Raw genomic sequence first — 25,056 nt, forward strand, 5'->3', positions numbered from 1 at the left:
TGGAGGGCAAGGGATTGGAAAAGTTGGTTTTTAGGCTTGTATGGTTTTCGTCATGCAAACAAAAGCGGGAGGAAAGAAAGAGAAGTTTATGGGGTGCATGAACCATCAGGGATCTGCATAGGGCAGGATGATCATGAGCAGGAAGTACTGTTATTAAACTAATGAAAGAGAATTCTAACTCCTCTATAATAAAATATTTCCTAATAGTTCTGCATGGATAAGGTTTGGAATCAATACGGCCTCATCATTTTCACTTGTACCCTCAAAATCCGTACTGAGCATCACATTTTGCGCGTCATCTTCTTTCACTTAGTGTTATGTACTTAATATATAAACACATAGCAAGACCTGAGGGAGTGTCCTGTATTTCAGCAGGAGGCCACCTGTTCTGGCAGGGCTGTTGTCCAAGCAGATGGCCCCGTGATGGATTATCTGCTCCTCACCCATCGCGGTGTCTTCCCGAAGAATTTGCACAGATGTTCATAATGAGATTTTGGTTCTCATACAACACTTGCACACCCACAGGACAAAGGGACCTTCTGTTGAGAAGTCACCCAGCCTGAGAAGTTTGTTTCTCCGCTGGGAAGGAGCTTTCCCGAGCCTGTTTCCCAAAGGGATCTGGTCATGACCCTTCGAAAGAGGTCGGCGTGTGGCGCCCCAGGAGTAACAGAATAAGCACAACCTAGTCCAGGTCATCTGTTATACACAAAGTTATATTTTTTTTCGTGAAACAAAAAAGCCAAAGAGATCAAATCTGCTAGGAATTAGAGAACATAAAGGAAAAACGGCTCTGGAATATTTTTTAGTTTTGCCATGATGCAGTAATAATAAGGAATAATAAGGAAAAAGTGTCCTGATGTTGACCAACACATCACAGAATCATTTAGGTTGGAAAAGCCCTTTAAGATCATTGAGTCCAACTACTCATTGCACCGCAAAGCCCACCACTAAACCATCCCTAAATGCCACATCCACATGTTTTTTAAATCCCTCCATCCCCACTATTTTCCTCCTGCTGGAGCACAGCATTTGGGAAGGTGCAACCCAGCTGCACGGGGGCTGCACTTGACTCTCAAACCTCCTCTCCACAAACCTCAGACCTACAACAGGGCACCAGTGGACCTGAGGTTTTGTCTCATGACAAACACCCAATTATTCCCACTCAAATCCATGGTTGTGACATATTCAGGAGCTGTGACCCTTTAATGGGATCTCAGACTGGGACACACTGAACTTGTTCCCTCTGTAACTTCCCACCCGCAGGTCCCAGCTGGTCCTGAGGTCAGGCTCAATTTTTTAACTCCTATGTTCACCATGCTGGATTATATTGGAGTCTGAAAACTGCAGTGGCTCAGGCTGAACCTTTGAACATCCTTATGGCATTTCCATCAGAGACAACGTCTCTTTTGGGGGTGCAGAAACTCAAAGGCAGAGGATCATAGTAGAAAAAGCCTAAAATAGTGAGAATTAGGGGGACTGGGAAGAATTCCCACTTTTCAGATACAAAATCTGCTTAAGAGGTTCAAATGAGTTCATTGATCCACCAAACTTCTTAGTTATTTGCAGAGTTTGGGTATGGGAGGACATAAAATAGTGAATTTCAAGCTGCTGTTGTTAGGTGATCATGGGAATTCAAATATCTTTATTTTAAACAATTAGAGTTTTACTACCCACTGGAAAGAAACAGGAAGCAGAAATGGAAAACATTACACAGTCAATGAATTAATTGTCTGCAGAAATCTGTGAAACCTAACTTATAATTTAATTAGTTTTTTTCTTACAAGCTAAACACCAGGCTGTAATAATGGCGTGCAAGTCATATTGAGTACACATTAATCATTTTTTATTATCTTCATTGAACCTGATCCCTATACGAGACAAAATTCAGAATTATGTAATACCACTAGGAATTTAGAATATGTGAAGATTCAAAAGACATTAATAATAATAATAATAATAATAATACCTTTCTGTTTTCACTGGCTTTATTTTCTCAGTGGCTCTGATTTCTCCGAGACATTTATACAAGTACAGACCATAACTGTGCTAATAAAGAGGAAATTATGCCGATCTATAATTAGAGTAATAAGGAGAAAGGTACAGCAGATCATAATTGAGCCAATAAGGGGAAAATATAATCGTGTTTAATGGCTTACATGAGTGTTAGCATCTTCTGTATACTTAATAAATTGGCACCCATTTTCATGGTGTGCATCTGAGACACCTTTCCTGATATTATCAAATTACTCTTCAGATCTGTTGTTGGGAACTTCTGCTGGTCCTGGAAGCCTCTCTGGGGCAAGGCCTCTTGGAATAAGTAGAAAAAGAGCAGAAGTTTAGATGGTTTGACCATTAGCTACAATCACCTTCAGCTCTGTCCAGGTTTATTTGGGGTGTCCCTGATTTAAATCCATGGATAAACAGGTGGGGAGTCTCATAACAAGGGTGAGATTTGGAAAAAGAAATACGGAAATGCTTGTGAGGTGTAAACATTCGGGGTCACTGTGTTTGGGCATCCAAATATGCTCTGCAAGCAGGATATGCTCGAAGGACAAGGCAATGATTTATTTCCTAATATTCACAGTAGAATAACGTGGCTGCAAGCCCCAGAGCTGAGCATCAGTAATTCCTTGCTGCTGCTGCTGAGCTCCCACCTTCGATGGGTTTTTTTACCTGAAAATTTCACAGCTTGCAGCTTTGATGTGTTTGCCTGCCAGTCCTTGAGCTGCTAACTGTCCCCTTCTCAGCAATCTTCCCCCTGTCTGCAGTCTGCCCTTTCGGAGCTCATACAGCCCGAGTTTACTTGTTTCCCTCACAGCTTTTTCTCACAACCTGGTGGTTTGCTCAGAGGTTCCAGCCAAGGTCACGCAGATGCTCGGTGTGAAAATCCAGCCAGGGATCAGAGCCAGACCTGAGCCCTCCCAGGGGAGTTTACCAAGGCTGAAGTTTAAAACAGCCTCCCCACATCTTCAGAGAAATGACAGCAAATATTTAGCTACAATCAGCCTTTTGATTTCCCTCCCAGCCATTAAAAAACTCAGGATGTTTCCTACTTTTACATACTGTGAGCATGTAAATATTTCCTCAGGCATGCCCACATTTGGTGAGTGACATCCTTTACTTTGAGGTGACGCTTGCCAAGATTTTCAGCCCAGTTATCCTGGCAGGAGCCCAGGTACTCTTTTTGAGCTGTGGATGGCTTGGAAGGGCAGGACCAAATCTGGTGGATGGGACTCTTTATGTGCAGGCTCAGGGAACACCTTGGGAGAGAGGCTCATGCTTTCCACTAGAAACATCTGAGATATGTATTTTTCCAAACATTTTCTCTCTCAAAGATTTCTCAGCTCTACTAAGTCCTGAAGATGAATGGAAAGAGAGAATTTACAAGAGCATGGAGTGACAGGACAAGGGGAGATGGCATCAAATTGAGAGAGAGGAGGTTTAGATGGGATATTGGGAAGGAATTCCTCCCTGTGAGGGTGGGGAGGCCCTGGAATAGAATTCCCAGAGAAGCTGTGGCTGCCCCTGGATCCCTGGAAGTGTTCAAGGCCAGGTTGGACGGGGCTTGGAGCAACCTGGGACAGTGGAAGGTGTCCCTGCCCATGGCAGGGGTGGCACTGGATGGGCTTTGAGGTCCCTTCCATCCCAAACCATCCTGGGATTCCATGATTCTATGATAACATGGAATGTGTGTGACTTAGGATGTTAATAATACTTAGGTACCATCCTGAAGGGCAGGTAATGAACTAAATCCTAACAAAATATTATATGTTTGTAACACATTTTTTAATGTATTTCCATAAATATTTATGTATTTATATATGATACCTATTGTTCTCTAAGCTTCTTAGACTACTAAATATCAGCCATCCCTTGAGCTGAACTTGGCTTTCATTTCTTAAGGCTCTTGGACATTTCTTTGATCAAAGTTCCTATGTCAATGTGACAATAATTTCACATGCACACGTGAAGTAACAAAAAGGCACTTTCATATTTTGAGGTGATTTTTAAAAACATTGCCCTAAATTTAAAAAATTGACATAACCTCATAAAACCTCCTTAGACAGATGGATAGAGTTATTAAAAAAAAAAGAAAAAGTTAAAATAACAGTAGAAATATATAAATGTATGTAGGTGTACAGCACTCATATGTATCTACCTGCATATATATATATATATATATATATATATATAAAATATTTCACCCACTGGTTTGCACCTCCTTTTCTGCCACTGTCCCAAAGGATCACTGAGAAAATGACCACTCCCCACACAATCACTGAGAGCATTAAATGTATTTAATCTCCAATTTTCGCACAGGTATTTTTAGCAAGCTAAGTGATAACTAAAAGAAGTGTTTCCTCTCACAGCACACAGTTGTGGGACTTTAATTTATATGTTAATTTTTTTAATTAAAGGGGAAAAATTATAGAAATGGGCTTAGTTTTCTTTAAAAGTACAGCAAAATGGTCTAACATTAGGCTGCAGGATAATAATGGAGAGGTCTGAAGCTGTAACCACTCTTCCCTGAAGACATCCAGGTAACCCCAAGGCTGAACTCACAGTTTCCTGGTGCCTTGGAAACAGCCTGAGACAGGGGATTCACTCATCCCACGGTCACCTTGTCAGAAAGGCTCCACATTTTGCACTTAGGAAAGCAGTGCCTCGGAGCAGGAGGCTGCTCTGGGTGCCTTGGGCTCTGTGAAGGGGAGCAGGAGGGGAAGGCACAGCCCTGACAGCAAATGAAGGAAAAAACGGACAATGTTTGAAAATAGATGAAGCCAGAAGCAGCATTTTTAGTGTTTGAGTCTCCTGCTTCTCTACTGCTCAAGGCAAAGAGGTTTGAGAACACAAGCGTCATCATAAGCATCTGAAATTTGCTTTAAAGTGGCCTCTAACAAGATTTGGGGTTTATGATTCATCCCTCTGATGTCACAGAAATGAAGGAAGTGTGTGTCACCTGGCCACGTCCCCAAACGGGGTGAGGAGGCAGCAGAGAAAGGCAGCAAATGCTGAAACATTGAGAACTGCCTCAGTTTGAATAGCACCATTTAGTGCTTCCTGCACTTGAAAGGTTTTGATCAGCAAGAGTTGTCACCAGAAATAATTCTGAATGAACCCTGTTTTATTATTAAGTATTTCCATTACGCTGCTGAGTTAACAATCTTGGCTAAGGATTCCAAAATCCCGCTGGATTGGACAGTTCTCTGCTGAAAGTTTAGGGATTTATCATAGAATCGTGGAATCCTTGAAAGGCCTGGGTTGAAGGGAGCTTAAAAATCAGCCAGCTGAAACCCCTGCCATGGTGGTTTAGGTTTAGAGTGGGACATATTCTCTCCAGTGAATGTATCCGCACAAAATACCTCTGGAGTGTCTGAGCCTAAAGGATGCTGTAAAATTACCAGGAGGAATGAAATGACCCTACTTTCTTGAACTTTCCTCTGTTAAAACCATAATTCCCATGCTGGCTTTAAAAACTCCACTTGTAATCTCCATATTAAGGTCTACAAACTTCATCCTTAACTTTTTATTTCGGCTTTATTCCTGTTCTACGCGTTGACAAATATTGCTTTTGTGTAATTGAAACAGAGCTGTAATTTGATTATTAAACAGGCAAAGTAATTGTGTTCAGCTCTAAAGGGGGAAGCAAATGTGGACAGCAGGAAAAAAACTTAAATTGTGGAAAAATTGCTGTTTTTTCAGGGCAGAGCTAGAGAGCAGATGCTGCTGGAGGACAGCAGTCCCAGCACCATGGGGTGGCCTTCTGGTCCTGTGGGGTGGCTCAGGAAGGGGATTTGACAAGAAAGTTTGTAAGGGTGCTGTATGGAATTTTTTTCTTTTCTCCACCCCTCTGTTTTCATCTGTACCTTGCAGAATATTTGCATTTCAGTGTTGTGTGGCAGGACATGTCCCCAGCCGTGCTGCAGCCTTGAGCAGGGATTCAGGCTGGCTTTGCAGCTGCAGTGTGGAGGAATTCTGGTGGGAGCAATGCTCAGGAGGCTCAGGAAAAAGGAGGATATCAGGTGTGCTCAGCACCATGGGTGATTTCCTGCTTGCAGCCTAAGAAAAGAGAGCAGCCAGCATGTGACAGCACATGGGTCCCATTTTTTAACCCTACCATCAGAAGGGGACAACTCAGATCTGTGCCGGGGCCTGGGTGGGCAGGAGCCAAGTGATGCAGCTGGTGCTTGCCAGTTGCTGACATGTCCAGGCAGGGCACATTCCTGCTTTATCTGCCACAGTTGCTAAAACCCAAAACAAATACTTATTTACAGTGAAAATCTGAGGTTTGAGTACAGCAAAAAAACCAAAAAAATAATACAGGTGAGAGAGCGCGCTAAGGAAGATGAGAGGCTAGATTTATTACATTTGCATTTCTATTTATTCTTCTAAACCAGATGCCCCACGCGAGGAACAAATCCCTGTGTTCCCCCAGCCCTGTGCCTGGTTTTGCCCAGCCTGGGTTTGTCCCTGGAGCAGATGTGGGATGGGAGGCAGAGGCTGCCTGCAGACCGAGTGGCTGCTGCCAACTCTCGCGAGCTCCATGTCAGAAAGAGTTGATTATAATGTCAGCACTGGCCAATTTACGGGCTTAGAGCAGCAGCTGCACCGCTGCATCTCCCCCGAGGGATCCCAAGATCCCGACTCTTAAAAACTTTGTGCTTCTTGTAATAGGAGTGGGGTAAGTGATTCTCCGTTTGCACGTCTCTGCCTGCCAGGATAATTTACGGTTCAGCTTGATTTGCACGGGGATTGGGATCTTTGAAAACGCTCTGCTCTGCCCATTTGTTGCTCTCCGGGGGAAGCTGCCTCTGCTCTGCACATGGAACGAGTGAGCAGCGTGTGTAGCAGACCTTGGCATTATTCAAGGGATCCTGGGCTAAGTAAATTAAGCTGAGCTAGAAATCACTTATTAATTCAACTATCTTTCCTATTTAAATAGCGATTATGTAGTCGGGTGTATAGATTTTTTGGCTGGGTAAAGATTTGCAAGGGGGAGGAAATAGGCATTGAAATAAATAGTGTTCCCTCGCTGAATAAGAATGCAACAGTGGAGTCTGTTTAACTTTTGCTGGGGGAAACTACTACAGCAGCAGCTTTCTAAAATATGCAGATTCATTGCACGGTAGAACTCTGCTGGGTTGGTGCTGATGAGCTAAAGCAATCTTCTGACCCTTTTGCTCTCATTGTAATAATCAGGTAATGTTTTGCTCGCTGTGCTTCACATTGCTGAGTTTGGTTTAAAGCAGCATTAAAATCCTTATTAAATGTAATATTTGCCAGGCATTCAAGGTGTAATAATAATCCCCTGTCACTTGCTACTTTTTTTAATATTAGCAGAGTGACCTGAGAGTAGATGAGTCCTCTCATTCAGCAGCACAAAACTTCTGTGTTTTTCGAGCTTGATCCAACTTTTTCTTTGAAATGCCAGAGCTAATTTAAACGGTACAGAACTGAATTTTTTTTATTCTTTTCTCACTAATTTATTTTCTAAAACTTCTGCCTCTATGTTTTGCAATGTTACATTGTTTTCCTCCCATCCCTTTTTAATTAACAGGAAAGACCGGGGGAGAATTAATTTTAATTACCATTTAGATGGATTAATCTTGAAGAACTTTAAAGTCTCTTGCTTTTCTTAGCTCCATTTTCTCTTCATAATGACAATATTTGAAATATCTTATTATTTCCAGCTTGTTGTGGTTTGGTCATGATCTTTCTTCACAAATTCAGTGAAGTAACAGTGTCACAACAACAGACTTAGAGAAATTACTTCTCCCATCTCATGGTACTGGCTGCTCCAAAACCCAGCTGGATCCCTCCTCCATCTCACCTCCATTATCATCCTCCCAGCTCAGGTGGCTGTTCAGGATTTTGGGTTTGGTTTTGCAGAGGGGCTGAGAGAAGCCCTGGGATGTTCAACACTAATGAATTTTTAAGTGCAGATTTACAGAGCAAAGCAAATTACTCTTCTCACCTCTGCTTCCATGGCTGCTCTTAAATCTTCTCGAGAAAGTTTTACAATGAAACGTTCTGAGTTAAAAAAATAATCCCAAGTCTGTGTTGGTTTAGCAGGCTGGAAATATTCAGCAAACTGGGTGAGTTATGGCCAATTCTCTCAAAGACAGTGGGATTTAGGCTTCAGTGTTTTAGCAAACCTGAGGTAACTGCAAGTACAGGCTCTTGTTTTGGTCTCCGGGGAGATTTGGGTTGAGTACCAGAAAAGGTTCTTCCCCCAGAGGGTGCTGGGCACTGCCCAGGCTCCCCAGGGAATGAGCACGGCCCCGAGGCTGCCAGAGCTCCAGGAGCGTTTGGGCACCGCTCCCAGGGATGCACAGGGTGGGATTGTTGGGGTGTCTGTGCAGGGCCAGGGCTTGGACTGGATGATCCCTGTGGATCCCTTCCAACTCAGGATATTCTATTTTTCTATGCCTGGCACATAGGGAGGGGGAGACAAAAGCCACTGAATGCTGTGAGTGAGCCTCCTGCCTGTGCTGACCCAAACTCCTTGGGAGCTGCTGGACCCCATGAGCTGACAACTCACATCTCTAATATTTAACAAAAAAGGGGGGCAATTGCAGGTTTCTGTCAGTCAAGCTGAAGACGGGGTGGAGTGTGAGACCAACTCTCAAGTCTATTGCCCTCATTCACCGCCTCATCTATTTTACTTTAACAAAACAACCAGAGCATAAGCGTTTATGTTTTCTAAAATTTATCTATTTTCTGTCTAGATGAATGCTAAGAATGTTGTTCCTGAGGATTCCTCCCTGCTCCTTTGATGCTGTCTCAAAGCTAAGAACCCCTTTGCACAAAACCTTCCAGTTCCCCCCTCCACTGCATTTTCTTTCCAAGAACAGGCAAACAAGCAGGAGCAGCTCAAATTAGGCCACAGCTGTATTTTCCAGAGAAATTATCCTCGTTCCTTTTAAGGACATGAGTGCTCCTCATTAACAAAGAGTGGCCTGTTTAAAGGGACAGGACAGAGCACGCGATATGTGACAGGGCAACGAGCAAAAAAAAAATAGAAAGGAGCTTTGTTGAGCATTTTCACATATGTAAACCACAGAAATGGATTTATGCAAATAAGATTTTCCTGAATTTTTAGATTCAAGGGGATGGTGCTGAGGCGTTATTTGGAAAGGTGGGGTAAATAAGATTATTAGTGTGCTTAAATTTGATGTATAATCAACATTTATAGCCTTAGCTTTAAGGTAATACTGATTAGCACTTGGAAAAGTTCTCAGGAAAGAAAGAGCAAACCATACCCAAATTATTAGGCACCATTGTCATATATTCAAAAATCCTTGATGTTTTAGCATTTTAGTATTCATTCCAAATATGACATTCATGCTTCATATGACTCTGCTGGTTGTAAGCTTGGTTAAGGTGCTCTAGAAAAACAAGATCTTAGAAGAAATTATTCCTGTAGGTTTTGGTTGGTGGGTCGATCATCTGCAACGGTCAGAGCCTGCTTGTATGACTTCATCTCTCCTGGTTTGTCTTCCTCAGTTCTGTAGTTTTTAGCAATAAAATTTTTCTGAAGTACTGGCCAAATACTAAACAAATGGACAGAGTCTTTGCAACACAAATAACCAACAAGAACTTACAGTTAAAGACTTCTGTGCCGTGTGCAGCAGCACCTTCTCATTTTCACTGCCCCTGGGATGAGCCGTGCCCTTATTTAACAAACCATTGTGATACTGATATTGCAACACTAATTCTGAATTTATTTTTTGTCCTGTTTTTCAGGCATCATGATTTGGACAAATGGTTTAAGCCTCTCTACCAGATTTCTGATGGGGTTTCTTCTCCTGTGTGTGTTCGTCAGGAAGGTGGCACCTGAGGAGAACATCATTGCAACCAAGAAGGGCAGAGTCAGAGGTACCAGCCTGCAGGTGCTGGGGGGAACTGTGACAGCTTTCCTTGGGATCCCTTATGGACAGCCCCCCATCGGGAGGCTGCGATTCCAAAAGCCAGAACCTCGGGAGAAGTGGGCAGATGTTTGGGATGCCACCAAGCACGCAAACTCCTGTTACCAGCCCATAGACACAACTTACCCAGGGTTTGCTGGGTCAGAGATGTGGAACCCAAAAACCAACCTGAGTGAGGACTGCTTATACCTGAATGTATGGATTCCTTCTCCCAAGCCCAAGAACGCCACTGTCATGGTGTGGATTTATGGTGGTGGCTTTGAGTCTGGGTCCACTTCCCTGCCTGTCTACGATGGGAAGTTTCTGGCCAGGGTGGAAAGAGTGGTCGTGGTTTCCATGAACTACAGGACTGGTGCTTTGGGATTTCTGTCCTTGCCAGGGAACCAGAAAGCTCCTGGAAATGCAGGTTTATTTGATCAAAGGTTGGCACTTCAGTGGGTCCAGGAGAACATAGCAGCCTTTGGAGGCAATCCCAAAAGCGTGACTCTGTTTGGAGAGAGCGCTGGCTCGGCCTCTGTCACCTATCACCTCCTCTCTCCTAAAAGCCACCCTTTATTCACCAGGGCTATCCTGCAGAGTGGGTCTGCAAACGCCCCCTGGGCTGCAGTCACAGCTTCTGAGGCCAGGAACAGAACAGTGGCTTTGGCCAAACAGCTCCAGTGTCCCACTAGCAACGAGTCCGAGCTCATCCTCTGCCTCCAAGACAAGGACCCGAAGGAAATACTGGAAAATGAAATTTTTGTGGTTCCATATGGCTCTCTTTTACAAGTATATTTCTGCCCAAGTGTGGATGGGGATTTTCTCGTGGACATGCCAGAAGTGTTGATCAAGAATGGTCTTTTCAAACAGACCCAGATCTTGGTGGGTGTTAATAAAGATGAAGGGTCATCATTTCTGGCATACGGAGTCCCTGGCCTCGACAAGGATAGCGATGGCTTGATCAACAAAACCCAGTTTGAAGCAGCTTTAAATCTGACCTTCCCAGGAGTGAGCAAACTTGCGATAGAATCGATCATCTTTCACTACACGGACTGGGAAAACGTGGAAAAGCCGGAGCACTACCGGGATGCCATCGATGACGTGATCGGGGACTACAACATCATCTGTCCCGTGATGGAATTCACCACCAGCTTCGCCCAGCTGGGGCACCATGTGTTCTTTTATTTCTTTGAGCATCGCTCCTCCAAGCTGCCCTGGCCAGAGTGGATGGGGGTCATGCATGGCTACGAGATTGAGTTTGTGTTCGGGCTGCCCCTGGAGAGGAGAGTGAATTACACCAAAGCTGAGGAGCTCCTGAGCCGCTCCATGATGAGATACTGGGCAACTTTTGCCAAAACTGGGTAAGTTTACTCTGGAAGTTTGGTTGGTTGGTCCGATGTTTGTTGTTTCACCAGGGGAAAAAGCTTAATGGTTTCAGTGCTGCTTTGGAGCCTGACTGGAACAATGGGAGCAGATTAATTGTTCAGTTATCCAGAATTCCTATTTTAGTTCTGACAAAAGCACTGTTATAATAAAATAAACTGTGGATGTGTTGCTGCCTGTATTGGACAAGCTTAAGGAAACAATGTTTATCCACCCATAAAAGCAAATGCAAAACATTTCTTTGCTGTGGCAGCGGTTGTTGCAAAGGCAGGTAATGGCTTCAAGTGTTAGAAACAAAATATTTCAAATGCTAGAAAATGCTTCCAGCAGTACAAGTAGTGGCAAAAAGCCCAATTCCCTTGAGGATGTAATTTGCTCAGAACATTCAGGTGTTTAACAGGGAGGTGTGTTATGTTCACATGATGAAGAGATTGGGATTTCAGAAAGCCTCTCCTCCCCTGCGTGCTGTGAGTGCAAGCCCGTGACAAATCACTCTCCAGTTCCAGGTCACTCATCTTGAAGTGAAATATGGCCCAGCCTGCACAAGGAGCAAATAAGAATATTTCGTGTGGGTGTTTGGAATGGGTTAAATCCCCTCTCCAGCTGGAGTCCAGGAGAAGTGAGGCAGCCCTTGCTCCTCTTGGCAGGGCTGGGGGCTCTCCATGTGATGCTCAGTTTGAAATGAAAACGTTTCAGAGCAGTAACAAAACCAGCCCCCACCCCAGTCCTGTAGGGTTAGTCCCAAGCCTGGTGGGAAGGGGAGGTATCTTTATCCAGAAGTTTGGTTTGTGGTCTCTCCTGAGAAAATTATATATACAAAAGTCTGTGCCTCTGAGAACACACAACCAAATGGTTAATTCACACTCTAAAAACATTTCTTTACCTGAAATGTTAAAATCCTGTATTAATTCTCTTCCTAAGGTGGACCCTTTCTTTGAGTTGTCAAGGATATATAGATTTGTAAAGGCTGTAATCAACATTGGAACAGGATCTAATTAATTTTTTTAATAGATTAGAAACCAGAGGAGACCACTGTGCTCATTTAGTCCACCTAACCTCGTACATAACACAAAACACAGGTAGGACTGAAATGTTTCCACTGATTGAAAATGTTTCCATTGATTAAAATTCCAGAACAAACATGGTTAGGTTGTTTAAATCTTAATTCCACTTAAAATGGTTACAATTATAAAAGCGTTGTTTCTAGACTGAATTTGCCTATTGTACTACATTTTCCAGGCATTATATTTTGTTTGACAATGTGTAAGATTTATTTTATGACTTTTGGTTCCTTTTTCTTTTTTTTTTTTTAATTGTTCATTAAACAAGCCAGGTCATACCCTTGAGACATTCACTAACATGTTGTTTCTCAAGTAACAACTCTCCACCTTTAAACCTGTGATTCATCCACACCTTGTTGGAACTTTCCCTGCCAGAATTAAACACTGTCATCCCCACGGAGTTGTAATTCCAGGTGTCATCTCTCCCTTCCTGTTCAAGCTGATATTCTCTGTTTGTCCATCCAAGGAAAGTGCTGTTTGTGCTTTGTGGTGTTATCCAGGGAGCTGCCAGGTGCCAAGGGCTCCACCATCCACCCCAAATCCATGTTCCTCTGCTGTGTGGGTTCTCTCCAGCTCCAGGACACCCCAAACTTGGTGGCTGCCAACCCCCAGCCCTGTGTTGTCCCTTCACCTCACCCTCCACAGTGAACTCACAGTTTATTTTTATGTGCATCCCTTTTTTAACAGATTTACTTACCAGTAGGTTTGATTGATTGATTAATTGATTGATTTGCAGGAGGATTAATTGCCTTAACAACTCCTGTCCCCTGTATGTTCTGGAGCTTGTAATATTTCTCTTACCGGAAGAGATGAGCATATTAAAACTCAGAAAGTAGCTGTACCAATAGCTTTACTCATCACTGACTAATGCTTTAATCTAGGTTTAATTATGGTAAAATTTAATCTAAAATGTAATCCACGAGCTCTTCCTGCCTCCCTCTCTGCTCAGAGCCTGAGCACACACCTCCATGTGAGTTTGGCAGGGAAGGCTGTGATGCAGAGCAAAGCTTTCCATGGTGCACACTCTGGAACTGAGCTGTGAGGTTGATCTATCAATGCCAAAAATGCATCTGATAGATTCGCAAGATGAAGTCTGAGGCTGGGAAAGGCTTGGGAACACTTCCTGCATTGTGAAGATGTGCAGTGACACCATTCCTTTGGCACTGGTGTCATTAGGGCCTTGGTGGAGAGCAAACTGAGTGGAAGTTCCTTATCCCATCCTGCAGCTTCCCATCGTGCCCTACAGGAGCTTGCAGCCAGGATCTTCCACCAGACACAGCACATCCTGCCATTAAATAGAATTATTTCTTAGTGGAAAAAGAGAAATTCAGGTCTACATCTGATTTTGCAGGGTGATAGTTACATTTCTTTGAACTACTGGTTTCCACTGGATTGTGTATAGATTTAATTTTCATGTATATAACTTTTATGTATATATTTAGATAAATCTCAATAACCTGCTCTGCAAAACACTGTTCCTGTCACTGCAGCTCCTAAAATTAGACAACATAAGGTACATTCAGCTTTAAGTTTGTGGAAGGCAGTCCTGTCACCTACTCTGATCATCATTCACACTATAATTAGATTACCCCACAGATTGAATTGCAAGTGGTTTCCACAGCAAACAGCAAATAATCCCTCCCTCTCCTTCCACCACGAGGATCCAAACCATCACTATTGGGAAAAACAGTACAGTCCTGCAATTTGTGTATTAGTAAAAGATCTGGTCAGGATTAACCCTCGGTGTGACCCTTTACTCATTATCCAGAACACGGACCCCTAAAGCTCTGTATCCCTCTATTCAGAGTGTGCAAGGAGTGGGGAAGTCATAATAATTCCTGATAATTCCAAGATTAATAGGCCATCCTTTTTTTCCTGGCACATTTGAGCACAGCAAACATTTATAAGGAACTGGGGAAGCCCTGTTTTGACATAATGTTTATAGGAAATTCTGGCATGATCAAAGGGCAAACCTCTGAGGGGAAAATTACCACTGGTGTCTCCAGCAGAGGAAGAGAAAATCAAGCAAAAATGAGGAGTATTGAACAGCACATTTTTTAGTGAGGGTGTTTGACCTAATATTCTAATGTGCGGAGTACAAAAGCACAAGGGAGGGGAGAGCAGCCTGCAGAGGAAAGGAGATGAAGGAGAGTCAACAAAACTGGAAGAAATCATGTTTTTCCTGGTGTTTTCTGGCTGGGAGGGACTGAAAGGTGCCAGAGCTGCTTCTCATGAGGGGTCTTCAAGCCCAGACTTTGACCTTAGTGATCTCTGGGTTTTATTCTCATGTGAGGAATAAAAATGCTGATAGGGAAAGTTTAAAATGTGCATTTAGGAGCATTTTCTGTTTCTGTCATGGTTTAACCCCAGCCAGAAGCTAAACCCCACAAAACTGCTGCCCTCTCCCCCCTCTGTGGGGTGGGAGAGAGAATCAGAAGGGTCAAAGCAAGAAAACTTGTGAGAAATCCCAAATGTCATGTAAGGACAAAAGAAAAAATGCTAGGGACAGAAAGTGACTCCTTCAAAGCATCCCAAGAGGGTGAAATCCTCCATTTCTGCATTTCTCTGTAACTAAAAGGACACTGTTAGCCAGCCCAGGGGTTTCCCAGTCCACCACCATCCCCAGCAGTACTGGATGCAATTTTCCAGATCTCTGGGTACTTCCTATTTCACATCCTGGCTAAGAATAACCATCAGTGATTACTGACCATTTTTCCTGAAAAATTACAGGCACAAAGAATTTCTATCTTTGAATTTAAGCAGGGAATGGAGATGTAGAGGATTCAGCAGGAGACAGGAACAGATATTTCTCCTGTGAGCCTTGGAGCTGGTGCTGGACTCCAATCTCTCTCTTCTGGATCCCAAGGAATAGTGTCATTTTCAGGAATCTGCCATGTATTTACACATGTGGATCTGTGAAGATCCTGCTTAAAAAGTCTTTTTCATGGCTGAGTTTGGGCATCAAATAAGTCTGACCAAGTATCCCAGCCATTCCTAGTGCTATTAAGGTATTTCATAAAACCTATTTTTCATAAATTTGAGCCTTGAAAGAGCAACATTTTCATCATACCCTGAAAAATGCCTCTTTATCAGCAAGAGAACAAAGAGACTTATTACTCCTGCTGTCTGAATAAATCAAGCCTAAGGAAATATTTGGGTTACAAGAAAGAACAGATTCCAAAATCGAAGTTCTTCGTTTACACTTTGAGGTTAAATTCCTCCCTTCACCTTGACCTGGGGTCTCCTCAGCCTGTTCCTGCATTTAAGAGTATTGGCAGTTGAATATCAATTCATAGCCTCAAAATCATTTGCTAGAACACCAGATATCATCACAGTTAGACAAATTGGATTGGGCAGATTGGATCCAGCAGGAAACCATAGTGTGGTGTCATATGAAAAGTGATGGATCAGGCCCAGTATGATTCTGTTTGTGTGGAAATAACCTTTATTTTAACAACACTGTTAATTTTCAGTGGCCTTCTCCTGAATTCTTTCCAGCACACTTGATTTTAAGCTACACCCACGGTGAAAGAATTTAAATTCCTCTTTTTAAACATTTTTAAAGTTCATTTTTCTGCCGTGCTTTTGTTATTCTTCAGAAAGCTTTTGAAAGCAGGCAGGGGACACTACCAGGTCCTACCAATCCCAAGCAGCAGGATGCTCTGCCAGCTCTGGGAAGAGGAAATTTTATTTATCCTGAAAAACTGGAGGACATCCCAAACCTATGGATGCCTTTTCTGTTCCTTTATCCATTCGATTTGGTAACTCTTTAGTCATGAGAGATGCAAAGTGACAAGAGCCAGACAAATCAGATGAGCTGAAAACTCAAGCAAGACTATAACGGAGCTCACAAAGATAATATTTTTTAAGGCTTTGTGAAAAATGTTTCGGATAAAAGGAAACGGGCAAAACTTGTCTCCCTGCCAGTTTTACAACTGCTGAAACAAATCTTTGCAGCTTTTTCTATAAAGTGAAGCCTTTGAAATATTTCCTCTTATGTTTTAGGGGAATTTGTGAGGCTTTGATTGTCCCACTAAAGCTTTGAAGCACTTTGTCTGGTTATTATTGCCTTTCCCTGATGTTCCACTGGTAGGCACATAATAAATTTCAGTGCTTTTGTTACCAACTTCTCCCACCCTGTTTATAGAGAGCAGTTTCAGAGCAGTGAGAACAAAACCAACAGCCTCATATAGAGTCCAGGCAGCACTTGAACTGGGGACCTATATACTCTGGCTGTGGGAAGGACTGAATATACTGGGAAAAAATAAAAATAAAAAACTCCAAGCACTTTTAATTTCCCTATACTTCAGGAAGTTGGAAGTTTTATGTCCCACTGAGCCATTTCAAGGGAAGAAATTTACTGTGGGCTGTATTTCTGCCAGAGATTCGCTCGTGTTCACAGGGATAGAGGAAAGTTTTTGGGTTGCAGGCATTCTGATCCTCACAGGGTCTTCAAACATTGCGAAGCCACAGCTCGGGGGGACCAAGAGGAGCCTTTCCCTGAGGCAGCCGCTCCTGAGATCTCACACTCATCCAGAAAAATGAATTTTTCATCTTAACAAGTGATTTTTCCTGACCAGGTCAAGAAACCAGAAGAAAAGATTTCTGGATTAAAAAAAAAAAAAATGGAATATGAACAAAGCAAGAGAGAGATTCCCAAAATTACAAAAATGTGTATGGGAAGTCTTTCTTCCCCATGTTAGGGAAAATCAAAGCTTTCATTTTGACTCAAAAGGACACATTTATTCTCACATTTGCTGTCTTTCTTGTGAGTAATTTCTGAGCCATGAAAAAAAATTGCAGATATTATAGCCTTGAACAAAAAGGGGAAAAAAAAAAAGTTTAATTTTTAAGAAAATTTCCTCCTATTGTTCCACCTTCAGTTTTGAGTTCTTAAAAGTGACTCATCATCTTTACCAGAGTTTACATCCATTGTTATATTCAGAAACTGTAATGGAAACACCTTTTTAGCAAACTGTTAGGAAACAGTGGATCATGGAAAATATCAGTAACCAGAGACTCACCTTGGCAGGCATCTCTCTCTCTCTCTGGCTTGCAAGCTGACAAGCTGTCATTGAATTTCAAAACTGAAAACAGGATTATTTGATTCAGATGTCTTTTGAAAATAAGTCTGGGATACAAATTGTTGAGACTGGTTTAATTTTATTACAAATATTGCAAATTACAAGAAGCTGTCTTGTTCCTTTCCATATGTGCAGCAAATGCAATTCTGTCCACGCGGGTTTTCCTCCCTCCAACAGATGAGTCAAACCATTATTTTCAAACAGGAGATGAGAACATCTATTAAGGAAATATTGTCCAAATATTGTAGGAGTCATTGAGTGAGAATAAAATTAAACCTAGAGCTAAAATGCAGAGGTTTGCCTGGAAAAGAACAGCGACAATGCTTTATGGAGCAGGGTAAGCCCAAATTCAATTGTCAAAGGCTGCAGGATCAAAACCATCAGTGGTGATTCACAGGCCTGGGGCTGAGCAAGGTGAGCTCCTGAGCCCTGGAAGAGAGGGAGATCTGAAGGGCTGGAGGGTGTCTGGAGAAAGAAATGAAGCTGGGAAGGGGCTGGAGCCCCAGGAGCGGCTGAGGGAGCTGGGAAGGGGCTCAGGCTGGAGCAAAGGAGGCTCAGGGGGGACCTTGTGGCTCTGCACAAGTCCCTGACAGGAGGGGGCAGCCGGGGGGTCGGGCTGTGCTGCCAGGGAACAGGGACAGGAGGAGAGGGAACGGCCTCAAGTTGCACCAAGGGAGGTTTAAGTTGGATATTAGGAAAAATTCCTCATGGAAAGGACTGTTCTGCCCTGGTGAAACCCGCCCAGGACCATGGTGGAATCCCTGTCCCTTGAGGGATTGAAAATCTGTGTGGATGTGGCACTTGGGGACATGGCACAGTGGTGGCCTTGGCAGTGCTGGGTCACAGTTGGACTTACACATCCTGGAGGTCCTTTCCAACCTAACTGATTCAGTGATTCTATGGATCCAAGTCTTGGATAAGGCCTCATAACTGAGAAAGGTTGAACAGCCTGCACTGGACAGCGTTCCCTCCTGTCCCAAGGGCCTGGCGGAGTCTGCACAGACACATTCCGGGCAAAGGAGAGGGATGAAGAGAAACAAGTGTTTCAAGAGTGAAATAAAACCATGGTGTCATTGCCACCTCAAATTTGGGAGTGAGAGTAACAAACCTGGGTGGAAATAATTTAGTGTTTGAAGGGAAGTAAGGAAAATGGAAAAGCGAGAGAGGGAAATGCAACTGCTGCAAGACATTGGGCGACCAAGAAATGCACAAAGAAGACAGAACAAAAAAGAGATTGAAATATGAAAGCAGAAAATGGCTGAAAGACTTTCAAACCATTTTGGGGGGAGAACAAGTCTGTGAACAGAGAGATGAAGGAAGGGCCCACATGAACTTATGGGGTAAGTCTAAGGCAGATTCACATATAAAGCCAGACACTAAAATACCAGAGAGTATTTTACAGGCACGTAAACACATGGCTTCAAAAGGCACTGTGAAATTCTAATTAACGTTCACCCACAGTTAATCCCCTTTTGGAGGGCCACTCTTCTTCCGTGCTGCTTTCCTGCAGCTTAGCCCTTGTTCCACCATCAGAAGGCAGAAATGGAAGTTTGAAAGGTCTGCAAACCCCATTTTTCCAGGTGGTTCTGGAACACTAATCTGAGGTGATGCTGAGAAGTTTCACGGGAGGAATGGAAACCTTTCAGTGCACATTTTAATTTACTCCCCAACGCCAGAGATTGGCTGTTCCAGGGAAGTGGCAAAGGGGAGAGGAGAGGAAATGAGGAGCAGCAGAGGTTACCTAACACCACGTTTTTTAAGGGAGCTCAATATGGTGTTTAATTCTGTTTTCAATCAGCTGCAGGGGAAGGCAGTGGTGGGGAAATGTAGTCAGAAATGCGGTGCTGGGATTTGGGAGAGTCTGTCCCCAGAAATCTGAAGCTGTGTTGGTAGAAATTGGGCATTTTGTGCTCACAGTTGGGGATGTTGCACAATTCTATAAGAACATAAAATTAAAAGCTGCCATTCTCTGCTTTCCCAGACACCTCTGGCCACCATCTGTGTCCTCTACCTTTCCTTGCAGGAACATAAGAGAACTTCTTCGTAACATACAAACCCTGAAGAGCGTTACCTGTAATTTACACCTGACAGATCCTTTTCCTGCTGGAACAGCTGTTCAAATACTGTGATTTTTTAATTCTAGCAAAGTTTTTTGTTTTAATGAAGTCTTAAATATCTGCCTCTCATGCATCTTATTCATGGTGAAACCTCCAAGTGAATTTTCTGTACAACTGGAAATGGTCAGAGGTTTAACAGCTGTTTTTTTCCTAGTTACAAAGTAATCTGCGTACCATAATTTCCACAAAACCCCCCTCAATTTTGAAAGTGAAGAACTTTAAACAGGTTCCTTCTCTCTTTTCATATTGTTTCTAGTTAAGAGCACCCCTTCCATGGCTCCTGGTCCATGTGTTGGTATTTGGAGGTCTCCCTCTTGCTGCAGTTCAAAACAGACTTAGAAGATGTTACAAGAATGGGACATAATTTGAATTTGTTTACCAAAGGAAGTGTCACATCTAACTTCCACCCATAAATGTCAGGCCTACAATGAATTTATGCCATAAGAAAATATTAGATTATCATTATTATTTTTAATTAATATTAATATTGATGTTATTAATATTTTAAAACAGTTTTTGGGGTGTAGAGAGCACTCTGTCTTCTTGTCTACATTTCCCAGCATGAAGCTGCAGTGGTTCTGTTTCTGATGAAGCAGTAACACAAATTCGCCCTGCTGACAGCTACCCAATAGTTTCATTTTTAGGACTGCTCAATTTGGCCTAGATTACATGGTCGTGAAAGTTTGTGACTCATGCACTTCCTCCCACTCACAGAAATACAGCAGTAGTAGAAAATATAAAGAAAAATGCCACTGTGATGAAATCCATCAGGACACAACGAATCCAGAGGATTTTGGTTGGTGCAGGGCTCTGTGGAGCATCTGTCCTGAAAATAAATCATGATTAGGGCAATTTCTATTGAAAACAAATTTGAACTATCATATCCTGGTTTAGTATCAACTACACACTCTCAATTGCAAATTTAGTCTCTAGCGATAAGAAAAGCATTGAACACATTTATCCAACAATTTCTGAGGGCCTGGGATGAACTTTATTAATGGGAAGGAAAGGAAGGAAGGGAACAAGCAATAATATCCATGAGCACAGTATTTAGTCTTTCTCAGAACCAGCTGGGCTGACAAATTTTACCAAAGGCACTGGGAATTTAAAACCCGGTATTAATGGCTTTATGGCTATAAAAACATTTTTCTCTCTCTTCACGCCCTCTTTGTTGTTTCTGATGAAGCCCTGGTTTGTTCCAGGGAGCAATTCTGGTTCAGATATTGCGTAGGTTTGTGTTTTTCCAGGTCATGAAGAGGAAGAGAGGTTGCAGAGGAGATAAAACAGCCTCAGAGAATGACTAAAAGGGCAAGTGCCAGGTGCCTTCCTACCTACTTTTTCTTTTACTTACCTGCTATGGAAGGTACTTCCTCCAAGGTCTCAGTGGGGTTCAGGACCTTCTTCCATTTCCAAATATCCCTCTTCAACCTCTACAAGATAAGAATAAAACTAGAGTTCCATTTGATTTTTTGCTGCAGCCAGGAGTGTTAAGAAATAGGAGCTTTGAAAAGCGGCCCTTGAAAGTGGAAATTGATACCACACAAAAGGGCCAAAGGGTCTTACAAAAGGCTTTACAGGAATACTGGAGAAAAAAAAAAAAAAGGCAAAGCTGTTCCTCCAGCACGAAGAAGGACTAAGGTGCAGCGCTGCCTCTCTCATGTCTATCTAAAAGTGGTGTAAATATGACATGTGAATTTCACCACCAGGACCTGAGTCCTGGAGAAGGTGTGAAATCATCTCTGTGGCCCTTACACAGAACAGCGGGACAGTTCCAGACCTCGTATGATAAAATCCCGTCTCATCCATGCTCTGCATGGAGTTTGGGGTTCCTGAAACAGCCCCAAACTTGGCTGGAACATTTCTGAGTGAAGGAGACCCATGTGCAGCATGGCCCAGGGGGTCAGAAATGCAGGCAGGGGTTGAAGGGCTCGTTAGCTCTGGCTCAAGCTCTTTATTTCTCCTGACACCAGAGCAGGCTCCCATCCAGGAGCCAGGGGTTGGAAGCACCCAGCTCCTAAATGCACAGCAAACAGCTCAGGCAGAACCTCCTGCATCTAAGTGTCTCAAATACTCCATCATTTATGACCCATGTCTTGAGGCCTACCTTATATATAGCAGGAATTCATGACCTGCATGAGCAAGAATTATTTCAGCTCAATGGGTGCTCCATGAGGCTCTTTGGAGCACAAAACAAGACAAAAAAACATAACAAATAGCACAAGACAACACACATAACACCCCAAAAAAAAGGAGTAACAACTTGTTGCTTCATTTCCTGAAACTGATATTGGTCATAATAGCACATACCACGATAATTTATAGTTTAAGGCATTTAAACAGGCAGCTGCTGTCAGCAGGCTGGAATCTGGAAGGAACATCCTGAGCTTTATTTAGCCTGTGAAGGTGTAAGAAAGCCTAGCTGCAAAGGTTCTTCTCCAGTTTCTGTCGGTTAAAGACTTTGCCAGCTGGATCCTGCTGCTTTCTTCAGGGATCAGCAGAAGGAATAATATTTACCCAGGCTAGAACTTGCAAAGCAGTTTCCCTTCGCTCTGGCTCAGGGACACTCTGTAGTCACTGGATTATGGACTCATGTGTGTGATCTGAGAGTGAGAACTGAGCACAGCAGGGCATAATGAACTTCCCCACCCAGCTGATTAAAAAGGGAGTTTGAAGGATTCAAGTCTGCACATCCCTCAGACTCGTAGTGCTCATCAGAGGAGCCCTTTTATTCCTTGCTGTGGGAATCTCAGTAAGGCTCAAATGCCACAAAATCAGGGTTTTTGTGCCTCACTAAGGAGAATTACATGAGAAATTTTTTATTTCAATTCCATGAGAATTTAAATCAATTCTATGATAAATGTTTAATTACTTACAATTTCAGAAACCGGTTGCTATTTTCTCACAATAATTAAATTCTAATAAATAAAATGATTTTAAATATGATTTTTTTTCCCAGGTTCCCCAGTTCTTCATAGTACTACAGGTAGTGATACTTTGGGAAGAGCAAAACTCCAAGGAAGTTCATGAAACTGAAAATCATGGATGCTTTCCAATCACCCAGTATTCCACATGCTGACAATCCCCCTGCCTGAGCTGTTATCTTTCAGTGTGATAGTTTTTAAAGCTTGGCTGCTGCTGCTGCTGCTGCTGCTAATAATAATAATAATAATAATAATAATAATTTCTTTTATTTCAGCTATAGATTGGATAGCTGCTGTCTGTCCCATTAGTCTAGGAGGATAAAGAATGTAACTTCCCCTTGCTTGTTATTCCAGATAGGCCAACTCATAAACTTTGAATAATGGACAGAAAAGTGCCCCTCCCATTTTTGCTTTTGCAATTTCTCATAGCAAACAGCCTCAGAGTCTACAATTTAGTGTAAAATATTTTGGCATAATGTAAGGATTTTACCCATCCAGCCACTTCTGTAGGTGGTAGAAGAGTAGCTGATTTGGGAAAACATCCTGGGTAACTGCCCGAATTAAAAAAAAAAAATCTAAGGATAAGTTCATTGTACCGAATCACAGAAATAGCGACCCAATTGGTGGTGATATTGCATCAGATTCAATCTACACATTCATGCAGAGAATTTCTGATTGGTAGGGGCTTCAGTCTCTGAATGAAAATTTTGTGCGTTAGTTACAGCTTCAGGGGATATTTTATAGTTACCTTTTTTTTTTTACCAGTTACAGATATTTCTTCATCCTTTCCCTTTCTAACTTTTCTAAGGCAACTTTCCAGAGCAGGTTCATTTCCTTTGTTCCAAGAGCTGGAGCTGCTCCTCAGGTTAAGGACTTAGGGTTTTCAAACTCATGGACCTCTCTGGTGCCTACTTAGCAGCGAGTCATCTGAAACGAATGGCCTGGTATGAAAAACTGGGATTGAGCCAAATTGTTTGAGGGTTTGAGAAGACTCAGCCAGGAGTTAACAGTAAAATCTGCTTTTCTTTTTAATGGCACTGGACTGGGAAGTGTCTGTTAAGCTCCCAGTGGTGCTATCCAAGCACCTTACACAACCTTCTGCTGTCCCTACCCAATCACCCCCCGGGGACCACACCACCACCCCAAACTGAGATTAGCCTGGCAGCCAGTGTGCTGCAATGGGAAAATGAGCATAGGTATAAATATCACACGTCCTGGCCTTTAGAAATCATGTGAGACATCTGGCTGCGTTGGCCTGACTAATGCCACAAACACTTCCCGTCCCTCCAGGGTGGGGGGCTGGGGCAGCACAGGGGGGCCTGGTGCTCCTCATCAGCATTCCTGCTAATTAGGAGTGTCCTCCTGGCCAAGTGGGAAAGAGGGAAAACAACAAAATGTTTTCTTCCAGAATGTGTGTGTGTGTGGGGGGAAATAAATATCATCTGTGTGGTTTAGACCTTAAAATCATCAAACGTCAGACGTGTGCAGAACCACCCCTTTTACTCCCAGAGCTACCCTTGGGGTGAAACTTCTACACTGTGTTTCTTATTTGATGCTGAGCTGACTGTTCCGTGATTCTCCGAGGTTTTGCACTGCAGCTGCAGGAAATCTGCAAGAGTTGGGGTTATTTTTGCTGTTGCATTCCCTCCAAGGCCATTCCCCCTCCCGGTTGTCTTGTGCCCATGGTAAGATTCCATAAAACGTCATCCCATGGGAACCAGCTGATTGCCAGTGCTGCCCAACAGCCACCAGGAATCACGAAAGCCAATAAAAAGGGTTCACATTCCCTCTCCCCTGCCTTTAAACCAGCTTTTAAGAGAAAAGGGGCCAAATGGGAAACGAGCATCAGCAGGTCCAACCAGGGTGAAGCCAGTGCAGTCACACTGGGAGGGACAGGTTTCCGTTGGATTTCAGTTCTTCCTGCACAGGGTGAAGCAGAATTATCATTAATTTTCATTCATCTTAGTGGGCACTGAGATGTGGGATTGTTTTTCTTGTCCTCTGGAGAAACACACAACAAAAGTCACAAAGACAGCAGCTAAATAGGAATGTGGAGAAAGCTTGGGACAGCCTAAGCTGGAGTGTGGGACAGTGGTTTTACAAAGGTAAATCCTAAAGCAGCCTAAAAATGTTTGCAGGAGAGTTAGCAGAGAATATTTTCCATTCTGGCCTTCTTCAAAATACAACTGAACAGTACAAAAGAATGTGCTAAATGATGGAATTCACTCTTTGAGTCTTCACTCTGCTGTTCAGAGCTCACTCACAAAAATAAAGGGAATATTTTCCTGGTACTTTATATCCTGAATGTTTACCAAAGCCAGTCAGATGATGAATGACATTTTTTTGTGTATGATAAAGCATTTGTAAAGGTAATGCTGTGTGAATATTAATAAAAATGCAGTGAGCTGGTGTTGTATCTCAGGCTATATTGATCATATTAATGAGAACGGTAATGTATGTATGTTTATTATGATTAACAGAACTCTTTTCATGTTGCATTTTCCATTTGAATGAAATTAACTTTTTCTAAAGTTGCTGAAGATGAATATTAAATACAGAGAAATGATTGGTGAATAATCTCT

The 25,056-nt window shown here is 42.8% G+C and overlaps 1 protein-coding gene across 3 annotated transcripts in view; it reads left to right on the plus strand.

Annotated features, from left to right (window-relative positions):
- Window positions 1-25,056, plus strand: part of BCHE (butyrylcholinesterase) — a 47,194-nt gene that overhangs the window by 12,106 nt on the left and 10,032 nt on the right. The window contains exons 1-2 of one of the 3 annotated variants that reach the window (XM_048314820.1): window positions 6,517-6,682; window positions 9,748-11,269. In XM_048314820.1, coding sequence (XP_048170777.1) covers window positions 9,753-11,269 — 1,517 coding nt within the window. In that variant the 5' untranslated portion in view covers window positions 6,517-6,682; window positions 9,748-9,752. Of the gene's footprint in view, window positions 1-6,516; window positions 6,683-6,804; window positions 6,885-9,747; window positions 11,270-25,056 lie in introns of those variants that run through there. The other 2 variants (XM_048314819.1, XM_048314821.1) reach the window with 2 other exon arrangements.

The sequence above is a fragment of the Corvus hawaiiensis genome, chromosome 10, assembly GCF_020740725.1.
Source record: "Corvus hawaiiensis isolate bCorHaw1 chromosome 10, bCorHaw1.pri.cur, whole genome shotgun sequence".
NCBI classification, from domain to species: Eukaryota; Metazoa; Chordata; class Aves; order Passeriformes; family Corvidae; genus Corvus; species Corvus hawaiiensis.